We start from the raw sequence: 23,741 nt of genomic DNA on the forward strand, positions 1-23,741 counted from the left end.
CAGTCATATTGCACAATAGTATTTTTTCACGTTATTTAAAGTGTCACAGTTTGCAGGCTTGAAATGTACATGTTTGTGCCTCAGCACTACACCTGATTTTTTCAGTCCAGCAGCTGCCATACAATCCGTCCAGACTGTCCAGGGCCGAGAACTTAGGTCTTTGCTGTGTTCATATTATATATGACAGGTTGATCTGGCCCACTGATGAGATTAGGTAGCTGTAGTTTCTTCACTCACTACTGCCAAAGAATCCTGGAACACTCATCGCCTAGAGCGCTTTAGTGTTTTATGTGATGTTTACCTAGCAACTTTGATTGGTGTTTGTCACGAAGCATCATCATTTATGGTGTATAATAATAATAATAATTTATTAAATTTATATAGCGCTTTTCCAAGGCTCAAAGACGCTGACAATATATGATACACATGGGGAGACACAAAAACAACAAGTAACAACAACAAGTAACATGGAACACAGAGTCAGCGAACGGGGAGGGGGGGGGGTGTAGAGTCCGGTGTTGATGTTGCTGGGAGCCTCGATGGATGTGGCGGCGGCAGCGGAGAATGCCTGCCTTGGTGGCAGCAGCAGCAGTGAGGCGATGGTTGTGGTTCAGTGAGTGTAGGTGAGACGAGAGAAGGGCAGGGGGAGGTGGGGGGCAGGTGAGATGGCCGGGAGTCCAGGGCAAGACGACAGGCAGTGGACCAGAGCGACCATGTATGAAGTCACCCTTTATTCATCCTCTGCACTAAATGAGTTGCAACATGTATTCATAAATGTAATTCTTTAATCAGTCAATCAAATGTATTTCAATAGTAGGATAGTATTAGAGGTATGCATGGTAGTGTCCCAGGAGCACATCTGTTAACCTGCCCCAGGATCAGGGGGTTTGACCTGTTAACCTGCCCCAGGACCATGGGGTCTGACCTGTTAACCTGCCCCAGGACCAGGGGATCTGACCTGTTAACCTGCCCCAGGACCAGGGGGTCTGACCTGTTAACCTGCCCCAGGACCACACCTGTTAACCTGCCCCAGGACCACACCTGTTAACCTTCCCCAGGACCAGGGGGTCTGACCTGTTAACCTGCTCCAGGACTGGTAGTCTGACCTGTTAAGAAACATTTGCGGTGGTGAAAATAAGGCACAGATCAGTACATTAGATGTGTCTCCTTGTTGATTCAATATGTTCAATTGAAGGGTTCATTCTGTGTGTATTCCTCATTGTATAAATTAATCTGTAAAATCAACACTGCTGAACACATCCCAATGCAGTGCAAACTTATTATTATCTTGGGTGTCCCTTTGTTTATTAATGCATTTATGGTGTGTACATATTTACATCTGAATTACAGGCACATAATTACATCCTCATCATCACTCCACAGATATGATAACAGTACTCAGACATGAACAAGTGGTCTCCCAGACACAGAGTAGACTGGAGATTCTCTGTTGGAGAAGATTAGTCAAGTTAGTCCAGGGTCAGTCTTAATCTGGGTCCAGGGTCCGACTCCGGATATAGGAAAATTCCCCTTGGTGATGCAATGCCCTTCGCTGACACAGCACAGAGTAGCCAGTCTAGCTGCCCAGGTGTTTGGTGTGTCTTCCTTGTGCAATGAGTTTCCCGGTGGCTTTGCTGGTGAGGTCTACGGTGGCGAACGCCAGGGTTCTCCCTTGCTTCAGGACCTGGGCAGTAATGAGCACGTCCTCGCCAACCTTGGCAGCATTCATGTACCTGAAAGTAGAAGAGAGAGATTTTCCATTAAGTGTTTTGACAGGCTACTGTTTAATCTGTAACTGTATCTGTAACTGTTTAATCTGTTTACAGTTTAATCTTCCAAACCCCCTCTGTGTGATGAGCAATATGTAGCAGGGGAGGGTGGTGGAGGATGAAATAAGAGGACTGCAATGATACCATTTCATTCTGTGCATTACAATGAGCCAGCCTCCACCGGCCTCCCCTGGAGTAGTAGTAATCATATCACAACCAAAATAATTCTGCCCGTTCCACATGTTGATTGGTGGTAGTGGTGGCGTCACCAAGAGCAGGTAATAGTGAGTTTGACCGGAGATCAGAAGAACATGAGTTCTTCTGATCCCACTTGAGGAGAACACCAGTAGTTTGCCCGTGTGTAAGCCACTTAGCTGTAAGTTACTCCAAGGAGACTGTAAGTCGCAAGAGTCTGCAAAAAGTAAATGTTTCTTTACGCACGTGATGTTCATGTCAACACTGACTCCCGGTGCACCGCGTTCGCTGTACATGATGGCCGTGGTGGAGATGACGTCGACCAGCGTGGCTGTCAGGCCGCCGTGCAGGGTGCCTCCTCGGTTAGTGTGCTCCTCCTCCACCCTCATCTCACACACCACCTTCCCCGGAGAAGCTGATAAAATGTCCACCTGAGGAGCAATTCATTCAATGAATGGCGCGTGACGTGTCAGCAGGGCAAAACATTAACACCAGACAAATCGTGACGTTAGAATTATAAGGTTCTATCTCCATTTTTGTCAAAATTGAGTTTCTTACATAATCTGATCCATTAGGTGTTTATTAACGCCTGTGTGGTGTTATTTTTTAAAATGTTGACATTTTTTAGTTAGTAATTCATAAAATACAAAGGTTCCATCTCACAAAACATAATGGAATGTAAAAACTTTGACGCTCAATATCTCTGAACTGCCCTAAACGGAGATAGAACCTTATCATTCTAAGCTCACGAAATGCTGGTAAATCTGTCAATCTTAGCAGCCACTTTGGCAGGTAGCAAACAACGGTTAACGAATACAATGCTTCAATTCAAATCTGTCAAATATTGGTTAAAAAATATGTGACGACTTCATGTTGGTTAAAAAAAAAGGGGGGGGGGGCTAGTGGGAAAAATGTGGGATTTCGGTGGTGTGGGTCTATGACAACACCTAGGTCACAAGTCATGAGAAACACGACTCAATGGCTATGTGGGTTAAGTGTCACAGGTCACACAAGATCGAAAAAGAGAGTACCATACCTTGCTCAAAACTCTGTCGAATCCCGGAGTATCCACCATTGCTCGCATAAGTTGTTTTATTGAGTTTAAAGACAGGGAAACCATGATTAACCCGGTATGTGTGGTCAATGTCAACTGCAAGTTGAGTTTAATCCTAACCGGAAACTGGTCCGTTGGCTATGTCTACCGGAAGGTACTATTGACAAAGTTCAGCTGTTGTTTTGAGTCCTCTGCATGGTGATAGTTTGTTTCACATTACTTCAGCCAGTTATAATATAACGTAATTATAATAAACGTCAGGCATGTTTACAATGACGGGTTATGATGTTTGTTTTAAGATGTTTCCTGCGAGTAGATGTATGTTTATATAATTGTGTTTCAACCCGGACTGTTTTCCAAGGTGCATCTACACGTAACACGTTGACCATCAACAGATAGCTATTTAGCTTTTAATATGTTGTGTTTGACAGTCTCTAGCACATTTAATATGTTGTGTTTGACAGTCTCTAGCACGTACAGTCAATATCAATCATGAGTGATACGTCCGGGTCAGAAAAACAGTCCGTTTTGACTAGTTTGGAAGAAACAAGGACTCGTCTCTGTGAAGAGTTTGTCACAGTCACTGGCTCGGACAGCGCCGTGGCTCAGTGCTACCTCGCTGAGAACGACTGGGAGATGGAGGTAGCTAAACTTATATTATATATACTTATATATATTATAGCTATAGCTTAAGTTTGCTAGCTAGCCACAAGCCAGCTCAGCAGCTGGACCGTAGACTAACTACGAGCTGCACAGACATACAGTACACATTCAGTTGAACTGCCTTTGTGAAGAATTGTAGCCCAAAATCGATGTGCTATAGTCCACTTGTTGTGATAGTAAGTTATGCTACTATCATTATGGTAATAGGGCTGGCAAACGTATTCACAGATGAATCTTTTCTGCCCTCCCCTTTAGAGGGCGGTGGGCTCCTTTTTCGACGCTGACCTGGAGGCTGTGTTCGAAATAAAGGATTCACCAGAGAGAGACAGCCCCAAAAAGAAGAGACAGAAGTTGGACAAACCGTTAAACAAACCTAAGGCAGACTGGTAAACACTATACTTATCTACACTATACTACAAATGCAATCCTAATAATAAACATGCTCTAAAATCACGACATTTTAGATCATATCTTATATGTGCCCAACCCTACGACTCCGATTGGATCAGCAATCGTCTCGTTGAATACATTTCACATTTCAGTCCTGTGTGTGTGACTATGTTACATACTAATCTGCCCTTTGGCCCCCGCAGCATTGACCTGACTGAGGATGAGCCTGCCTGCTCCAGCAGCTCCAGCTCTGTGGAAGCCAAAGCCAAAGCCAAACACAAAGCCTCTGAGAAGAACCAGGAGGAGGAGGAGGAGGAGGAGGACGACAGGAAGCTGACACTGATCTCCTGGAACGTCGACGGACTAGACACAGTCAACCTGGGAGAGCGAGCCAGAGGCCTGTGCTCATACCTCGTCCTGTAAGTCAGGGTTTGTCAACTCCGGTCCTCCATTAGAGGCTACTAAAGGCTACCACAGAGTGGAGTCTATCTCCTCCATTAGAGGCTGCTCTCTAGGCTGCACATTGCTGTTCTAGCCCAGCGCTAACAACTGATTCGGCTCATCACCGGCTTGTGCCACCCGGGGGTGTAACCAGCTAGGACTGGAGATGAGAACCACACTGATAAGGCTACTGCACTGTACAATATACTATGTTACAATACAAGATAAGAGATTCTGTCTGTTTTCCACACGAGTGGTCACAATTGGCTGGTGAAGTGCAGTATTTGAACAGCGATCTCTCCTCCATGCAGATATACCCCAGACGTGGTGTTTTTACAGGAGCTCATCCCACAGTATGTTCAGTACCTGAAGAAACGGGCCGTCAGCTACACCGTCATTGAGGGTAAATGTTTCTTTATTAAAAGGATCCCCATTAGCTGTTGCCCATGGCATCATTCATTCCGATGTACATTCATTTCTGACTCTATCCATGACCAACACTGGACCTATTGATCAGCTTAAGTAGTGCGTAGTGGTATTTGAATGAGGACTTGCTATTGGATTGACGTATAGAGGGGGCAGCTATTCCAATGGTTGATGTCACAATAAATGACATAGATTTTGGGCAAGGTAACATGATTTGTCCATCACCTGCTGTTCTATTGAAATGACTAGTCATACGATCCCTAAATATTGCCTATACCACAGTCAGTTAAGCTGTGTGTTGACTTGGCTTGGCTATGCTTTTCTTAGTGGGTCTTAGTTAATGTGGACATTGAAAGAGAAGCACACTGTTTTCTTATGACACACAACATTCTGTTTCCCTGATACCAGGAAGTGAGGATGGCTACTTCACTGGCTTTCTGCTGAAGAAGTCCAGAGTGAAGCTGGTGAAGAGTGAGATCGTCAGCTACCCAGGCACACAGATGATGAGGAATCTGCTTGTTGCTCAGGTTGGTCCACAGTAGGGGTGGGCATCGACGATCGATAATTGATCGATAAGGATCTTGGTCGATCACAAAATAAAACATTTGGTCGATCACAAAAAAACTAAAAAAAAGTTTTATTTTGTGATCGACCAAGATCCTTATCGATCAATTATCGATCGTCGATGCCCACCCCTAGTCCACAGTCTCAATTAAGAGGTCAGAGTAATAGATTCATTGGGTTATGCAGAATGCTGACTGTTTCTCTTGATATGACATATCATCTCTACTCCCCCTGTATTAATAAAGGTTAAATAAATATTCTCTCTCTCTCTCTCTCTCTCTCTCTCTCTCTCTCTCTCTCTCTCTCTCTCTCTCTCTCTCTCTCAGGTGAAGTTCAAGGGCCAGGAGCTGTGTCTGATGACATCACACTTTGAGAGCTGTAAGGGCCAATCAGAAGAGCGGATGAAGCAGCTGAAGGTGGTCCTGAAGAGGATGAAGGAGGCACCTGACAACGTCACCGTGCTCTTTGCGGGGGACACCAACCTGAGAGACAGCGAGGTAAAGCTGATGCGCCACCTCTGTCCACAGTAGACACGAGGCAAGGCACTTTGGCTTGGTTTGGATTACTTGGGGTGCACTTGTTTTAGCTTGGGAACCAAATGTGTAAATATTGGCAGATATTTGTAAACAAACTAAACGTAAAATAGGCACCTAAAGGCCAAGCCTTGAACCTCGACACCAGATTTCAGAAAGAGCTTTGTTTGGACTAAAATAGCGCTGGACTCCAAATGTTCTTCATCCTCACTCCCCATGCATCTATCACGGTCATTAAGCACCATTTTAAAAGCTCAATCCTACATTCCTGGATCTTTAACATCAGTGTAATGTGTTGTGTTCCAGGTGGCGAAGGTGGGCGGCCTGCCCAGCGGGGTGTGTGACGTGTGGGAACGGCTGGGCAAGCAGGAGCACTGCAGGTACACCTGGGACACCCGAGCTAACAGCAACAAGAGCGTCCCGTATGTCAGCCGCTGTCGCTTTGACCGCGTGTACCTCCGACCGGCCAGGGAGGGCTCCGGCCCCCGTATGGCCCCAGACCACATCGCCTTGGTGGGCCTGGAGAAGCTGGACTGTGGCCGCTACACCAGCGACCACTGGGGCATCTACTGTAGCTTCACCACCGGGTCCTGAGGCTGAGGCTGAGGAGCTGCCCTAAGAGACGAGCGCTTGGCCCTACGCCCTAGGCATGAGTTGTTCCTGAGACCCATTATTCCTACTGACTACTACCACCGGCAGATGCTATCTGGGATCCTTGGGACGGCCCAGATTCTGACGTCGCCGTGTTGAAGTTGAGATTGAAAACGGTTAAGATTACGGTTGAGTTAAGGGATATGGTCACGGTAAAGGTTAAGGATAGGGTCGTCCCAAGGATCCATTTTAGCATCTAGCCTTTACCATTGTGGTAAAGCCTACCATTCCTGGGACTGAGAATCAAATGCTTGTGTAGTACTCCCAGGAAGAACGTGGAAGGGGAGTGGCTCAACTTGTTAATAGAATGTTGTCATGGATGTATAGGGAGCCATTGGTTGCCATGGGGACACTGTATGTATACGATGTATAGGGAGCCATGTTGACACTGACAGTATGTCTGTGCTTTTAAGGGTTAAAAACTGTTTTCACTCTTCCCAGTGCCTTTAGCCCAGTATGTTCTGCTGTAATGGGGTCATGGGAGGTTCCTGTGTGTTTCCAATGATTCTTCAACCCCTTAAAGGTGTATAGCGATCGAGCATCATAAGGAAGATGTATGTGTACCTTGTTTGAGCTACATTTATAATTTAATTTCCATATTGTGGAATGACACCTCCATTTTTACAACATGTGATTATCATTTACAGAACTGCTGTATGTTTTGATTTTAGTTTGGAAATGTGATCAGAACGGAGAGCAGAGGATTGTTTCACCGACATTGTTTTCTTAACTATCTTGAAAGCACTTGAATAAAGTAAGAATGAATGATTTTCCGTTTTTCTTTAAAGTGAGAGCTAGCCAGATATGCGAATACATAACATCATATAAAATGTATAATCAAGTCTAGGCTTGATAAATTTGAGGCAATATTTTCAAGAGATATAGGTATCAACATCTCTTAGACTTCTCTTAATAGCACCTATCAAAACGGTGTTACAATGTGCTTTACAAATGTGCAGGCAAGCACATAAAACAAAAGTACTGGTAGGAAAACAGCAAAACACAACAACACATTAAAAACGATACGGGCAGCATGAGTTAAAGGCTAGTGTATAAATGAGTTTTAAGAAGAGATTTAAAAGAAAATACTGATCTTGTCATCCTAATATCCCCAGGCAGGTCGTTCCAGAGTATCGGGGCCCTAATTGCAAAGGCACAGTCACCCTTTGTCTCCTGAACGGCCTGCTGGTCTTCAAATATTAGACCAATACCTCCATGAAAGAAAACGAGACGGATTTCAATTCCATCTGGAATACATCAAAGAGAGAATGCTTCAGAGATATTTAAACGGTCACATTCAATGATTTAACATTAGTATATTGTGTCATTTTTAGCTGCCCCCTATGCTCGAAGAACGTTACCTGGCACCATGACCATCAAATGTAAGTCCGTTTCACATTTTAAACTACTCTGCGTTTTTGCCAGTATGAGTCTGTTCTGTCTGCAAGGACTCTTCACGTATTGTCATATTTCTGTTGTGATGCTCTTGATGTTAAGAATGGTAGGCAAAAGATCGGTACATAAAACATCCATAGGGTCGTTATGAGCGCGGCCGTTATGACATCTGACCACTAGGGAGCAGTATAAGTGCACAAATTGCAATATTGTCGCAGCTTGGTGAATGTGTGGAGAAATGCCAGTGCTAAATGCATAATTTCCATATGCACCCTGTTGGTCCCCAAATGAATAAGATATTACACTATTGGCTCTGAATGATGATTTTATCACTGTTGAGAGCTGTGATAATATCATAGCACAGCAATATTTTGAATGTCCCCAGTGGATGTGAAGGTTGACCTTACACAGACCTCAGTTATACCCCTTATGAAACCAAAAATATTTCTAGGTCAAGTGATCATAGTAACTTAATTATCCACAGGCACTGGGGAGAGCGTATAGACAAAAGTCTGTTCATGTCTTATTCAAGTAGTAGTCTAGTCCTCGCTAGCTTTTTAACTAGGGCAGTGGAAGCGTGAGATGAGTCTAGACCTGTCTTTTGTTTGTATTATGAGTTTGCAGAGCTGTGCGATTCTTTCCTCCGAATCTAATAATAGACATGTTTATGGTTGGTATATGAATTTGCTCCATGTGATTCTCTCCTGCACTCTGGCCTGGTTTTTAGATGAGATATACACTCTTAACGATAAGTAGAGAAGGTTGATAACAGGCTGTACAAACTCATTACGTCAGAGGATAGAAAGTATCTCATAGTTGGATCAAAGGCAACACTACATAGTAACTAATCTCAGTAGTACAGTGTATAACTCATACAACAGAGGTAGTCTATTCACAGGACTGTGTGCTCCATCGTCATGCTCTGGGAAAACAATTATGAGTGAATCTTAAATGAAAGGAAATAGAGAAGAGAGAGACAGATAGGCCTACCTCTTTTTCACCAATGCGAACCTAGTTCTAGTTCTGGGCTGGTACTATTGCTGGTTCGCAGTTGGTTAAACTTGTGAACCTTCTATGGTTGCAGGTTTGCTTTTGAGCTCATTGGAATGGAATTAGGAATGGTATCAAACCCATATCAAACACCTGTGATGCCACTCCTCAGTCCTTTCCATGCATTCCAATGAGCCCATCCTCCGATCTTTCTACCACCACCAGCCTCCGATCCTTCCCATGTTCCCTCGGCTTTACTCTCCCCTCCTCATGGATCTCACTGTACACTGAACTACTACTTTCACCTATCCTCTCAGCCTCTCCACCTCCACCAGCTGCCTTGGGAAATAACCTCCTGAAAAGGAGAAGACTGATAAAGGAGAGGAGAGAGAAAAGAGGAAAGAGGAGAAGAGCGAGGAGAGGAGAGGAGAGAGGGGATAAGGAAGAGGGGAGAAGAGAGAGGAGAGGAGAGCAGAGATGAGAGAGGAGAGAAGAGGAGGGGAGCGGAGAGTGGAGGAGATAGGGGAGAAGGGAGAGGAGAGAGGGGAGAGTAGTGACCTCCAGAGGAAGGACACAGCTGTGCCTCCCCTCTGATGACATCATCCTGCCCCCGCTCCCCAGTTCTAGATGGCGGGATTAGCAGAGAAGTTACCTAGGTGCCAAAGACAGAGAGACGGGTCTCTCTAAATGGCCATGCTACAAAGGACGCAGTGTACTCCCTTGGATCAGGAACATGAGCTGTTTGTTCCTGTTGGTCAGGGTTAAGCTTGGATATAAATTAAAGTCATTATTTCGTTTAGGGGTTTGTTTAAAACATCCCATTAGAGTGTTATTTAGTTTGAGTACTGAGAAAAGCACTACACAAAATATGTGCATTATTACGATTATGATTATTATTGTTACATCTCAGCAGCAGGAATGAGTGACAGCAGGTATGACCAATCAAGAGGTCTATTACAAGCACGTTGCATCATGGGAACAGTGTCCAGCATCAGAGCAGAGCAATTGTCCAATCGCCAATAGGAAGAACACAGCCTCCAAGTCAGGCGACACAGTGACGTGGTGCGTTTGTTCGTACGTCAATTACTATCAACCCATTTAAAAGCACACACAGATACAACAGTTCGATAATTGTGTTTATTGTTTAGTATTGGTATTGTTGTGAAGCACTTTGACATTTGTCACATGTAAAAAGTGCCTAGTACAAATATATAATATATAATAAATATATACAAATACATTGGATTCATTGATTTCACCTCATCAGGTGCTATGGTGCCAGAGGATTCAGTGTTGTCAAGGAAGTTGTGAAATCAGACATTGGTGAACTTCTGTCCTCTGTGGTGTGGTCAGTTAGTGTTGGGTGGAGGTGGAGACAGTGCCAACTTCTGTGCTCTGTAACATAGAGATACAAAGATATCAGATACTTAGATCATACAAATTGTCTGTTTATAAAGAGCCAAACATTGAAATGTATGGATTTAGAATTTAATTAAAAATTATGTTTAAGGTTATAAATAACATGTTGCCAAGCAACATTCAGAAAATGTATATGGGTAGAGAAGGTGGTTATTATTTAAGAGGGACTTTGAATCTAAAACAGCCTGGTGTTCGTAAGACTCTGAAAAGTATGTGCATCTCTGTTTGTGGGGTATCCCTTTGGAATGGACTAGATGTGAGTGTAAAACTGAGCAAAAATATGAATAAATTCAAAGACCACTATAAACAAGTGTTTTGGGACATGTACAGGAGTACTACTACTGAGTAGTAAGATTACTACTACTCTGAGTAGTAAGATGACTGAAGTACATCTTAATTTTCTGCATTTGATATTTCTGTTGTATATATGGATTGTATATGGACATTTTTCAATATATTGTAAGGAAGGCAGGACTAGATACGTTTTCACTTCTTCCTGTCCCCTCCCGAACACACTAGTGTAAATTGCACAAGGTGAACTTTTTTTTACTTTTTACTTTTTATGTTTTTATATATATGTTTATTGTGTTTGGGACAAATCAAAATCAAATCAAATCAAAACATGGTCGGACAGGTAGTGATTGAGTGGACGGTGGTGTACTTCTGTGCTCTGTAACATGGTCAGGTAGTGACCAGAGCGGACGGTGGAATACTTCCGTGCTCTGTAACGTGGTCAGATAGAGATAGGCGGGTCATAGGATGGGCAGATGGATGGAACAGCTGTCCGGGGCAAGACAGACACGTGACTCAGCCAACAGCCTTGAGTAACAGCCTGGTGTGTGTGTGTGTGTGTGTGTGTGTGTGTGTGTGTGTGTGTGTGTGTGTGTGTGTGTGTGTGTGTGTGTGTGTGTGCGTGCGTGTGTGCGTGTGCGTGTGCGTGTGTGTGTGTTTGAGTGCGTGTGCGTGCGCATGTCCTTCTGCCATGGTCGATCATCCTTTAACGTCTTGAAATGAGTAAACATGACTTCCTCTTCCTCCCAGTTTCTACCAGAGGAGGCATAGCCATGAGGGCCAGCTAACACTTTCTCTCAGTGTCCTCCCTCCATCCCTTCATCTGTCTCTCCCTCCATCCCTCCCTCCCTCCTTCCTCCATCCCTCCCTCTCTCCCTCTGTTACCCTGGTTTGTGTCTCCATCCCCCCCCTCCCTCTCTCCCTCTCTCCTTCCCTCTGTTACCCTGGTTTGTGTCTCCACCCCCCCCCCCCATCCCTCTCTCCCTCTCTCTCCCTCCCTCTGTTACCCTGGTTTGTGTCTCCACCCCCCCCCCATCCCTCTCTCCCTCTCTCTCCCTCCCTCTGTTACCCTGGTTTGTGTCTCCATCCCTCTCTCCCTCCCTCTGTTACCCTGGTTTGTGTCTTCATCCCCCCCTCCCTCTCTCCCTCTCTCCCTCCCTCTGTTACCCTGGTTCGTGTCTCCATCCCCCTATCCCTGATGGTCAGAATGTGACAGAGAAGGGTGAAGATGCCCCTAAAGACAGATTTGGGGCCAGTTTAGTGTTTATCTCACCAGTGGTGGTGGTGGAGGTCAGGATGTGTGTGTGTGTGTGTGTGTGTGTGTGTGTGTGTGGAATAAGCAGATCCCCGGAGCTGTCCTAGTGCAAGAGCTACACGACTACAGTACATCTTTCCTCTGAAGCATAGCTAGCAGAACAAGCTAACACTTTCCCCCAACGCCCTGCTCTCGTCCTCTGGTGTTCTGGGTGGTGTGTGGACAACAATAATACACAACAACAATAATGCTGAATTTTATTTGTGCAGCACTTTTCATTTGTAAGACACTAAAAACAACTCAGGGGACTACAGGGAGGCCTGTCTAAAGAGACATGATATAACCAACATACTCTACATGGCCACAAGTATGTGGAGACCTGAACATCACACCCTTATGTGCTTGTTGTACATCTCATTCCAAAACCAAGGGCATTAATGTGGAGTTGGTCCCCCCTTTGCTGCTATCACAACCTCCACTCTTCTGGGAAGGCTTTTCACTTGATTTTGGAAAATGGTTGTGAGGATTTGCTCCCTTTTAGCCACAAGAGCATTACTGAGGTCAGGTACTGATGTTGGACAAGAAGGCCTGGCTCGCATTCAGCGTTCCAATTCATCCCAAAGGTGTTCGATGGGGTTGAGGTCAGGGCTCAGTGCAGGCCAGTAAAGTTCTTCCACACCAAACTCAGCAAACCATGTCATTATGGACTTTTTTTTGCATTGTCATGCTGAAACTGGAAAGGGCCTTCCCCAAGTGCATCCACATACTTTTGGCTATGTACCATGAGTGGATGACAGGACCTCTCGGTTCATGGGTTGTTAATACAGTTGTTGGAGTCCACGGCAGGCATGGAAAGAAGACATGAACCAGGATAAGAGAGGGAGGGAGGGAGGGAGGGAGGAAGTGATGGAAGGACAGGCACAGATGGCTGGGAGGCAGTGGTCTCATGTGTGATAGGGGGGCACACAGGGCTGCTCACAAGCAGCTGAAGACCAATTTGAGCAATGTCTGTCTCTGTCTGCTTCTGTCAACACAATCACTCTCACACACACACACACACACACACATTCAGAAGTGCATGCACACACACTCAGAAGTGCAAAAATATGCATACATGCACACGCACCAACACACACACACACACACACAACCCCCTGTGTGCTGTCAGTGACGGAGCAAGGGCAAGCAGCCTAAGCGTGCCTGCCCTGCTCCGCTGCTCTATATCACCACAGCAACGACATGACATCCATCACTTCTGGAGTCTGACATCGGTGTGACAACACAGCCCAGGAGCCTGCATTATTTCTGTCTGCGGAGAGACGCTGTGAAGAGCTGCAGGGCCTCTTCATCATCACAATCATCGTCCTCATCATCTATAGAGAGACGCTGTGGAGAGCTGCAGGGCTGGCCTCAGACGTAGTGCTGCTAACACTGTCCTCTTCATCATCATCCTCAACATCATGATCCTCATTATCACCATCATTATCATCAACATCACCATTACCACATCATTGTCATCATCATCACCATCTTCCTCATCCTCATTAACAGCTCCTGCGGAGAAGAAGAAGCATGTATCCTGATGTTGCCGGTCTGCTGGAGTGGGTTAATGAGGCAGGGAGAACCAGCTCCACGTGTCAAGATTCAGTCAATTCAGGAAGTAAACTGAAAGTCCAATTCCAAATGTCTTCTGTGCTTTTCAATGATGAACATTTAGAATTGTAATTGGAATCCAGTTAGCTTAAAATGTAATTGATCCCAACAGGGTGTTCTGTGCAAGGCAACCAGCCAGCAGGTCAAACTGCAGGTTTCCAACAGATAACAGTTACCTAACACCGTACTCCAACTGTCACCACTTGAAAGTGTGAAAATGGACACCTAACTTGATAATCAGTTAGTAAAGATCTTAATGACTGTAAGGCTGGTTTCACATACAAGGTTTAAGATTAATCCTAGACTAAAAAGCATCTTCAATGGAGATCCTACATGTGATGTAGTTCAGGACTAGGCTTAAACTTTGTCTGTGAAACCGGCCCATAATCTCGCTCAGCCGTTGTCAATCATTAACTGCAGAGGTGTCTTTTCAACAGAGTTCCTCTGCATCTCCTTTACAACCTGGGCTGATGCAACAGCCCAGGAGCGACGTTGACAGGGGGCTGATGGGTAGGATGACCACTAGTTAAACCAGGGAGGTGTTACGATTGTCCACAGTGAGAATTATACAATAGGGACATTAGGGAGGGCGGAGGGTGCTGCTATCGCTAGGACAGCCCAGACGTGTGCTATATAAATCTTGCATAATATATAAATGTTTAGACCCCCCTGATCGTTTGTTTTTACTTCTTTTGAGGGGGGGTCCAAGCCTTAATTTCGACCCCCAATTTTGAAAGGGGAGTGGGGGAACCCCCTTTCAAAGTTGGCAGCATTTGGACCCATACATTTAGGTAAATTATGAGTCTCCTGGTTAGGCTGTTTTCATTTCCCTTTAAAGATTGACTTGAGAGAATGTGTAGATGAAGTAGTTGAACTATAACATACACTCAGCCTGCAGTATGTTCCTCTATAACACGCACGATTCAAGAGCCCAGATGAAAACACACAAAGAAAACACTAAACACACATCTTTAAGAAACTGATTTTATTTTAATTTTATTTTTTTCCATTTATCTCATAAATAACACTGAACAAGCATAGTACAGCGATAAATATCAATTCATACACTGTCTGTCTGTCTGTAAAATTCTCTGTATTACAAAATACAGTCTATGTTGTAATGCACTTGGTACAGGTGGGGAGTGTTTCATAGTACCTGATTTGCCCTGTGATCCAACACTGCTTGCGTACCCTTGTCCAAATGTGCAGTGTCAGGTCAGAGGTTCAGGGCTTGAGGGGGTCTATAAACGACTCCCCAAAAGAGAGATCCTTTGTTGCATAACTATGTATATGTTAAGTAGAGCCGATGATGACTAAACAAAGCGTAATGACGAAAAACCTCTCCAGTTTAATAACGTTTTTTCAAGTTTTCAAAACGTTGACACTTCTTCCGTTCTGAAGCGATGCCATAAATGTTAGTCGTGGTCTAAAGTCTATATTGATTTTTTTTTTTTTTGCATTATACTCTGAAAACGTCCTCTGTCGCCTAAACAACAGGAATAGTCGCTGTGCTAGTCGAAGAAGGTGGTGTGTACAGTAGCGTCTCTCTGTCACGTCATAGGCAGCATTAATTATCCCTCACATCAGGGTTGGCTCCAAAATGTAAATTCCAATTCACTCAAAACTGTATATACGAAATTGAATTCAAATTCACTGAATTGGATTCAAATTCACTTGGCTGCTGGTGAATTAGGATTCGAATGGAGCCCAGCCCTGCCATCCACACGATAGGCAGCAGGAGGTACAAGGCAGGGTGACAACGTAGCACAAGCCTGGGAATGTTGGGAGTTCTGCCAGATCATTCCGGAGGGAGATCATCCTAAAACTCCATTGTAGGCGATGGACGACAGATGATCGCGGTGCTATAAAACCTTTTGGGAAATTCACCCCCCCCCCCTCCATATCTCAGTATTTGTTCCGTCACATTTTCATTTTAGCACACTTTTCAAACATTATTGCTAAATTCAGACAGGGAAGGAAGGGCCCTTTCAATAATATAAGTCAAGAAGACGTTTCAGGACTCACTAGTAGCATAAAAATACTCTACAGCTTTTGAGCGAACGTACAGAAGAAGGGAATGTGTCGGTATATACGTTGTACATTTTCTGTTTTAAACAACAGAGTTGAGATGGAATAAACGGATGGAAGAGATGTGCCCGGCTCCATCCAATGCAGGGTGGGGTTCTAACTCGAGATCCGTGCACGTAACTCCTCACAAATCTACATGCATGTCGGATTCCACCATAAGTGCTTAACTAACTAACTAACTAACTGCCAAAGAGTTCCGGAACACTCACCGCCTCACCATGCTATGGATAAGAGTTGGCTAATACAAAGCGAGCTTTACACACTACAGGGCCGACCTGAACGAGGCTGTGCTGACCCGGAGTAGGCTGTGCTGACTCAGATCATCCTTCCCAAAACCGTTAGAGCAACTATGCTGGATGTCATAACCAGTCAAACCCAGTACAGCTCAGCTTGGCTCAGCTCAGCTCAGTTTGGCCTGATTTAGATCCTGCAGTGTAAATTAGGGTGATGGTAAGCTAGTCATTAGAGTTGACTAATGCACATAACATACAGAACCAGCTACGGAGAACATAAACCAGCGATGGAACAGTTAAGTAAATAGGTCAGGCTTGTGAACAAAAACAGGGACAAAATAAAAAGAAGAGATTATTCACAGGAGCCCTTGTCAATATTCCTCTCTGTCCGAGGAGCAGCATCACCATCATAAGATAATAATATAAAGTATGCACGTAAAATGATCACATTCATTGATTACCGTCCCATATCATGTTTGATTGATTGTCGGTCTTAAGTTGATACACCATTTCCATAATGTACTACGTACGACACAGACCAGGGGAGGCTGGTTGAGGGAGAAATCGAAGGACGGGCTCCTTCTAATGCATGGAATGGAATAAGGAATGATATCTGATACCATTCCTCATTCCGTTCCATGCATTACAATGAGCCCGTCCTCCGATTTCTACCTCCACCAGCCTCCCCTGGTATAGAGCCAGCCTGAAACCGAACTTACTTCTAGACTCACTTCACAATATGAAAATATTGTTTTGTCTATATTTTGGACTGTGCAAAATAACCTGTTAACTTGTATAGCCCAGTTGTATCCTTAAGAAATCCTCAAAAACCAAAAAACATAACAGTTCAATTCACATCGTAATAAAAAATAATAATACATAGCAATACCTAAGTAATTACATAGTTAAAGACTAAGTCATATAAGCCACATCTAATTAAATAAAATAGGGTTCTGACATTAAGCTTTACCTGTAAGCATTGGCACATAGAAAATAAGAGCCGTCTCATTCGATCTGGCTTGATAATGTAACATGAGAAATGAACTCAGCATATAGGAAAACCTAAGCTCAGAGACAAAGTCCACATGCTTACGCAGTGCTCCCTTTGAGTGTGCATGGAAAGTAGGTTTAGTTTGGTTACAGCGTTGAAAATATGACAATCATGCCTCTAGTTGTGTCTTGTAGTTGTATTGCACTGGAAAGGAAACTCTATGGTTAAAGTTATTATGAACAACAGCTCCCTGCCCAAAAAAAGGACAGCCAAAAAATAATTGTAACCAAAACATTAAAAACCGCCTCAATAAAATAAATGTCAGAAAAATGACTTCGTAGAGATAGAAGGCCAGAGAGACACTCTCTACGGGGAGAGCTGCTACCCTGGGAGCTAACCATGTTGTCCTCAAGGTTCCTGGCAGAACATTCTAGAATTTCCTGCTGAGAACTCCGCTCCTCTATCCATCTGTTCTGATCATAAGTGCAGTACCGCAGAAACTGGTCTCAGACAGACCCAGGCCAAATCAGCTGATATGTTCTTAGCCAGCATAACTCCAGGGCCAAAGCTTACTGGGAGCTTTCTCACCCTGGCTCACCCGCCCCCCCACTCCCTCTCGCTCTCCCCCCTCTCTCCTTCTTGCCCCCCCCCCCCTCAGTAATGAAACAAGTTTTAAAAAACAGTTTAAAAAAAAATACTATAGACTAAACCTGTCCAAATTAAACAATAATTATCTTCCAAATCAGTAATGAACACAGAAATAAAAAAAATACCAATAAAAGAAAAAACTAAACAACCTACAATTGTAATATGCACCAAAGTGCATCGGTTGGCATTTAAGCATGGAGACGACTTTCTTTAGAAAGTTCTAGGTTGCACATTCATTGGCAGACAGACAGGCCAGGCCCGTTTTGGTGACGACCAGCTCAACTTTCACCTGTATGGAATAACACGATCATAATTAGTACAGCTTCTGAGATAAAACGACTACAAAAGAAATGAAAAAAAATGATATGAAAAAAGCATCATACTAAATGTACTGTAAAACCATCCCTCTAAACATGGTTGCATCCTCGGACACAAGTTCAACCGTGGCACCTGGTCCCAATTATCCTCATCCAGAACATGGTCTGAATAGTGAGCTGAACTGTGCTGGAGGGGAGGGGGGGGGGGGGGAGGCGCGGTGCTCAGGTTGGTATCTATAATGACAACCAAGCAATCAACCCCTGGGGGCTATTCCATCAACGTCGCTAAAGGAAAATTCAGGCTTAATTTTGATAAGTCTTGCGAGACTCCATCCTGTGTACCTGGTTGACACAACACTAGTACCCCTCAGCTGTAAGACCCACAGACTCACAACCTCCTCCATCTTAGGAAGGTCGCATTCACTGCAGCGTTACACCATCCTCCATCTTGGTAATGTCATCTTCACAATGTCATCCAGTGAGAGCTGTTCCACTGGAGTATCAACGATAAAGAATGAGGCAGGGGTTCAGTTTGTTTTGATCCCATTAGCGGTTGGGTGTGTCCGTCAGACCACGTTGATCCCGCCTCCGGCTGACGCCCTCTTGCTGCAGTAGGTGAAGCCGCTGTGATTGGTGGAGATGCCGTTTATGTGGGAGGTCTTCAGTTCCATCTGACAGGCGGCGATGGCGGCGTTGAGCTCCCACTGGGCGCGGTGGACCACGTAGAACATCAGCCCGATGCTGATGATGATCTAGAGGAGAGGAGAGAAGACCATGTGAGAAGTGAACAAGAATGTGCAATTGTTGACCAGTAGACTAGATGAACGAGATGTTTTTGATGGCATATGCATACATGGACGTAATGTGGAGGTGTTTCGTGTTTTTACTATGTTAATGTCCCTTAGTGTTTTATGTACCTTCTAATCTTGCTGGCAAAACTCATTTCTGAGTAAACAGGCAAAATGTAATCTAATCTCTGACTGACTGACTATGTGTATGTGTGTGTGTGTGTGTGTGTGTGTGTGTGTGTCTTCTGCCAGGAGGGTCTATTTACAGAAGTGGCTCTTCACATAATGTTCTTATGATAAGGACACATCGGGGTGTGTCTGAAAAGTGTTCCCTTTCTGTGTGTCCTCCCCTGGGTTATCCCAGCATGAATACTGAATTCCTCCCTCCCTCCCTCCCTCCCTCACTGTATTGTTCCCGCTACGGACTCTGTTCCCAAAGACCACTTCGAACTATTATCGCCAAAGATCACTGAACTCACCAACTGCCAAAGAATTCTGGAAACACTCACCACCTAGAGTGCAGAGTGTTTTATGTGGTGTTTACCTAACAACAACACTTTGATTTCGGCTACAAAATGAAGCATCATAATGAATGCATTTCTAGGTGAATAAAGTCACCCATGGCACTCTAAAACGTTGCCAATTTGGACGACCTCATTCACCCTCGGCACTGAATTTCAAACTTGCTTGTTGAGTCACGGCGGAATGTTCCTTTGAGGAATGAGCTCAGGTGCACAGGTAGAGAGAACAGGTGTGAATGCTGGAGAGCAGAACAGACTACAGAGGTCCTGTCTCTCACCTGTAGACTGAAGACAAAGTAGCCGCTGACACTCTGCTCAGCGATGACGTCCTCCATGGTCCGCAGGGTGGTGCCCAGGTAGGAGTTGAGCAGCTGGGTGGGGAGGAGCCCCATGGATGACGCCACCAGGTAGTTTGGCAAGGACACGTCTGTGATCTGAGGTGGGGTGGGGTGGTAAAGGGTTCCAAAAGGAGTTGAATAGTGAGAAGAGGTCACATTATTTAGGCTGTGTTCGTAAATTCGCTCTGAGAGCGTCGGAGCGCACACTGGGTTCAACGGCATAAAGGGACCAAGTCATTTGATTGGACAAGAGGCATTCCATGTGTGCTGATCAGATTTCCAGAGCGAATTTACGAACGCAGCCCTAAACTCACCAACTGCCAAAGAGTTTCGGAACACTCACCACCTTGAGTGCCGAGTGTTTTATGTGGTGTTTACCTGGTAACAATACTTTGATTGGCTACAAAATGAATCATCATTTATGTATTTCTGGTGCATGTAGTCAGCCGAAATAACTTTATTCACCCTTGGTACTAAATGAGTTAACAAACTCAAAAGTAGGGTCACATCTGTCTCATCTATCACAATATGTCTGATAGTTGTCAACCTACACAGATCTCTAATAACGTTTCCACAATGTTTAATCATTAATCAGTTCATCCACACAAACGAACACTAAGAGCCATAAGGGTATGAACAGACAAGTAAAGAGCAACAACACTTCAGCCAGGTTAAACATTTAATGAACAAGATAAAAAAGGCATCTCTTCTGCCTTATCTAACACCGCAGCGCACAGCCCATCTACACCACAGCTACTCTGGGTCTCTGGGTTTAGACCTCTACATTTCCCAATACACATCTGACTAAATATAAACTCTCTCTCTGTGTCTGCATAACCCTTGGACATCCAGGGAGTGGTGGCATAAGTATGTGTGAGTGTGTCAGACTGTGAGTGTGTGTGTGTGTCTAAGTGAGATTGTGTGACTGTGAGTGTGTGACTGAGACCGAGATTGTGTGTGAGACTGTGTGTGTGCATGCGAGACTGCGTGGGTGTGTGAGTGAGCGGGATTGTGTGAGAGTGAGTGTCAGACTGTATGTATGTGTGTGTGTGTGTGTGTGTGACCTTGGTACTGCACAAAGCTTCGTCATCATGACTACTGGAGCCGATACACTGGATTGGCGGCCGACAGGGGCACGGCTAGATACCACAGACGCAGATGTTATGTGTGTGTGTGTGTGTGTGTGTGTTAAAAACATGAAAAAAAATAAAAATAAAATAAACATATATGTTGTGTTGTACAGTACACTGAGGCGGAACTGAAGCCTAAGAGTGTTACTCTGTTATACATGTATAATGTAACAATACACTTGAAACTGATGAGCCAAAACATTATGACCACCTGCCAAATATGCTGCTGCTTTGGGCGCCCAACACAGTCACTGGTTTGTGGTTTGTCCCTCCTCGGACCACTGTCGGTAGGTACCACTGATGGCCCTTGTCAGAGTCACTCAGGTCTTTTACTCCTGTACATTTCTCCTGCATCCAACACATCAACTTCAAGAACTGACTGTTCACTTGCTGCCTAATATATCCCACCTCTTGACAGGTGCCATGGTAACAAGAAAATCATTGGAACAAGATAATGAATGTTATGGTCATAGTCAGGGGTGAAAGTGGTTTGAGTTTCTTACAGGAACTATAGGCTACTACCCCAACCTTCATCGTTTCATATTGTTCTCCTCCTGCCCCCAGCTTCATGCATCCCTGAACACACACATCGTGGTGTTGGTGTCGAAATTAGAAACACTTTAGGGCTGCCATGTTTCACCAAAAGTTTGGAGTGAGAGTTTTTGGTGGTGGAGCGACCCAAAACTGTGCACGTTTTGGTAGCGGCGGCCCCTCTCTCCCACACAATTATTTGTGCTAGTTTCCTGCAATTTTAAACCAGCACAAGAAATGAAAATAATTGGAACATTTGATAAAACAAGAGAAATTCAGATAATATATCTTAAGTCTTAATAAACAAATACAGTAGCCTACAGAGTCTAAAACAAAATTGGGCCTCATCAAGTGAACTCAACCCCTTGGTCAGCAGCAGAAAGACCCTTGGTCATCATCTTATATACAGTGCATAGATGGCTATCATGTTATACAGTACATACCAGGGTTTTTCCTGGGTCAAAATCAAGCCTTGGAGGTTGATGTTGTGCACGTGCAGTGCGCCCAAATTTTCTTTGAGGGACCTCCAATTGTTGTATTTGTATTGTAAATTGTAATTATTATTATTAATAATAATAATAATAATAATAATAATACGATGCGATTTGAAAGTACCAGTAGGCTACCAGATACGTATGCACATATTTTGCTACCAGGGTTGCCAGATGGAATTGACAATTTCCAGCCCAACCAGTCTACAAGCTGCCGAATCCACCCGTCCAGTGTGACCAAAAGTAGCCCAATCTGGCAACACGGCTTGCTTATTAGGGGTGTAAATCACCAGCTTCATCACGATACGATATTATATCGATTTGTTTGTATGACGATACAATGTTTGACGATATCACAATGTCAGTCACGATACGATTTCGATTCGATTCGATTCAAGATCGATATGACGATATGATCGATATGACGCGATATCATATGCCAATCTAACACAATTATCAATTGTAATAAGTGGTAATTAACATACAGCTCATTAACATACACACACACACACACACACAGGTTCAGAGAGACATCCAGTCACACACACACACACGTCCACACACGTGTCACACACGTCCAGCAGGTCTGATATTGGTCTGACTGGATTCGCCTCGAAGAGTAGATGTAAAAAAATATCTTTGGTGTCCAAAACGGTCAATGTATTCGCCCATTAGACTCCCGTTAGACGCACTCTCATTAGACGCACTCACACAAGCCGAACATTTCCGAAGATTACCGGAGATTGCCGAACGCGAGAGGAGGAGGAGCCGAGAAGTGGAGCCGAGCCAGAGTAGACAGTCACACACGGTGAATGCGAACTCATTGCGAACGCGAGTATGTTCACTTCCCTGGTTCAGAGAGATGTTCCAAAATATATATTAAAAGGGATAGACTTACTGTCTCTCATCAAAAAAGAAAAACATTCGTATCTTTTTCAGGTCTCTCTCTCTCTGCGCGCATAAGATGACGATATAGATCGATGTTTTTACATTGCGTCGATGTAATCAGATCGTTAGTCAATGAATCGATGCATCGATGTGAATCGATGTATCGTTACACCCCTATTGCTTATGGAAGCATATAGTGGACTAAGTTCAAATGTTAATGCAATTTGAGATTGCATTTGCATGTTCCACTTTTGCATGCATTCTTTCAGACAATATTCAAATTCAAATGCAATTCTAATGAGCGGATGTGTTTCCTAGAACATATAAATGCAATTGCTAATCACATTATTGCATTACAATTTGAATATTGACTCAAATAACGCAGGCAAAAATGGCAAATGAATATGCTATTTTGGGATTGCATAGTCATTTTCACATTAGAATGAAAATTTGAATTTTGTCAGCTACAAAGCGGATGTGTTTACTAGAACATGTAAATGCAATTGCGTATCACATTATTGCATTACAATTTGAATATTGACTCAAATAACGCAGGCAAAAGTGGCAAATGAATATGCTATTTTGGGATTGCATAGTAATTTTTACATTAGAATGAACTTGTCAGTTTTGTCAGCTACAAAGCAGCGCATGACTTTGAAAATTAAATGTCAAATGGCTTTGCATTATCATCAGGTACATGAAAATGAAAATGCAAATCATTAGAATTGCATTTGAATTTGAATATTGTCTGAAAGAATGCATGCAAAAGTGGAACATACAAATGCAATCTCAAATTGCATTAACATTTGAATTCAGTCCACTATATGCTTCCATACGGCGCGACTGTAATCCCGGTCGGACTGTCTCAGTGCCCAGTGCTGCCCACCCAACCACGTCGCGTCGCGTCGGGTCTACTGTAAAGCGGGTTAACATGTCCTTTTCAAAGGTATTAAAATAGACGCAACGAAACATAACGTCAGCCATGTGTTTCCTTGTTGGAAATTATGGATCGTGAATCGTGATTGCTTCTGCACTCTGCAGCAATCGGATTTTGATTGACAGGCAGCTGCATCTCTTCCCCCAACGGC

At 44.0% G+C, this 23,741-nt stretch overlaps 3 protein-coding genes across 3 annotated transcripts in view; 1 reads left to right on the forward strand and 2 right to left on the reverse strand.

The window, feature by feature from the left end:
* Positions 1-1,300: 1,300 nt before the first annotated feature.
* Positions 1,301-3,126, reverse strand: acot13 (acyl-CoA thioesterase 13). Its single transcript, XM_080526766.1, has 3 exons — positions 3,001-3,126; positions 2,211-2,395; positions 1,301-1,733 (listed from the first exon to the last, which is right to left on the reverse strand). The coding sequence occupies exons 1-3, from the start codon at positions 3,082-3,084 to the stop codon at positions 1,577-1,579; spliced, it is 426 nt and encodes a 141-aa protein (XP_080382892.1). The 5' UTR covers positions 3,085-3,126; the 3' UTR covers positions 1,301-1,576.
* A 285-nt stretch (positions 3,127-3,411) lies between these two features.
* tdp2b (tyrosyl-DNA phosphodiesterase 2b) lies at positions 3,412-7,418 on the forward strand. Its single transcript, XM_080525798.1, has 7 exons — positions 3,412-3,660; positions 3,937-4,067; positions 4,275-4,490; positions 4,824-4,915; positions 5,347-5,465; positions 5,829-5,999; positions 6,342-7,418. The coding sequence occupies exons 1-7, from the start codon at positions 3,511-3,513 to the stop codon at positions 6,627-6,629; spliced, it is 1,167 nt and encodes a 388-aa protein (XP_080381924.1). The 5' UTR covers positions 3,412-3,510; the 3' UTR covers positions 6,630-7,418.
* Positions 7,419-18,532: 11,114 nt separating this feature from the next.
* Positions 18,533-23,741, reverse strand: part of tmem64 (transmembrane protein 64) — a gene marked incomplete at both ends in the record, with an annotated part of 22,674 nt that continues 17,465 nt past the window's right edge. The window contains 2 exons of the mRNA XM_080525815.1: positions 18,533-18,718; positions 19,554-19,709. Coding sequence (XP_080381941.1) covers positions 18,533-18,718; positions 19,554-19,709 — 342 coding nt within the window. The remainder of the gene's footprint in view (positions 18,719-19,553; positions 19,710-23,741) is intronic.

Source organism: Nansenia antarctica, assembly GCF_963989245.1.
Source record: "Nansenia antarctica genome assembly, chromosome: 3".
Taxonomy (NCBI): Eukaryota; Metazoa; Chordata; class Actinopteri; order Argentiniformes; family Microstomatidae; genus Nansenia; species Nansenia antarctica.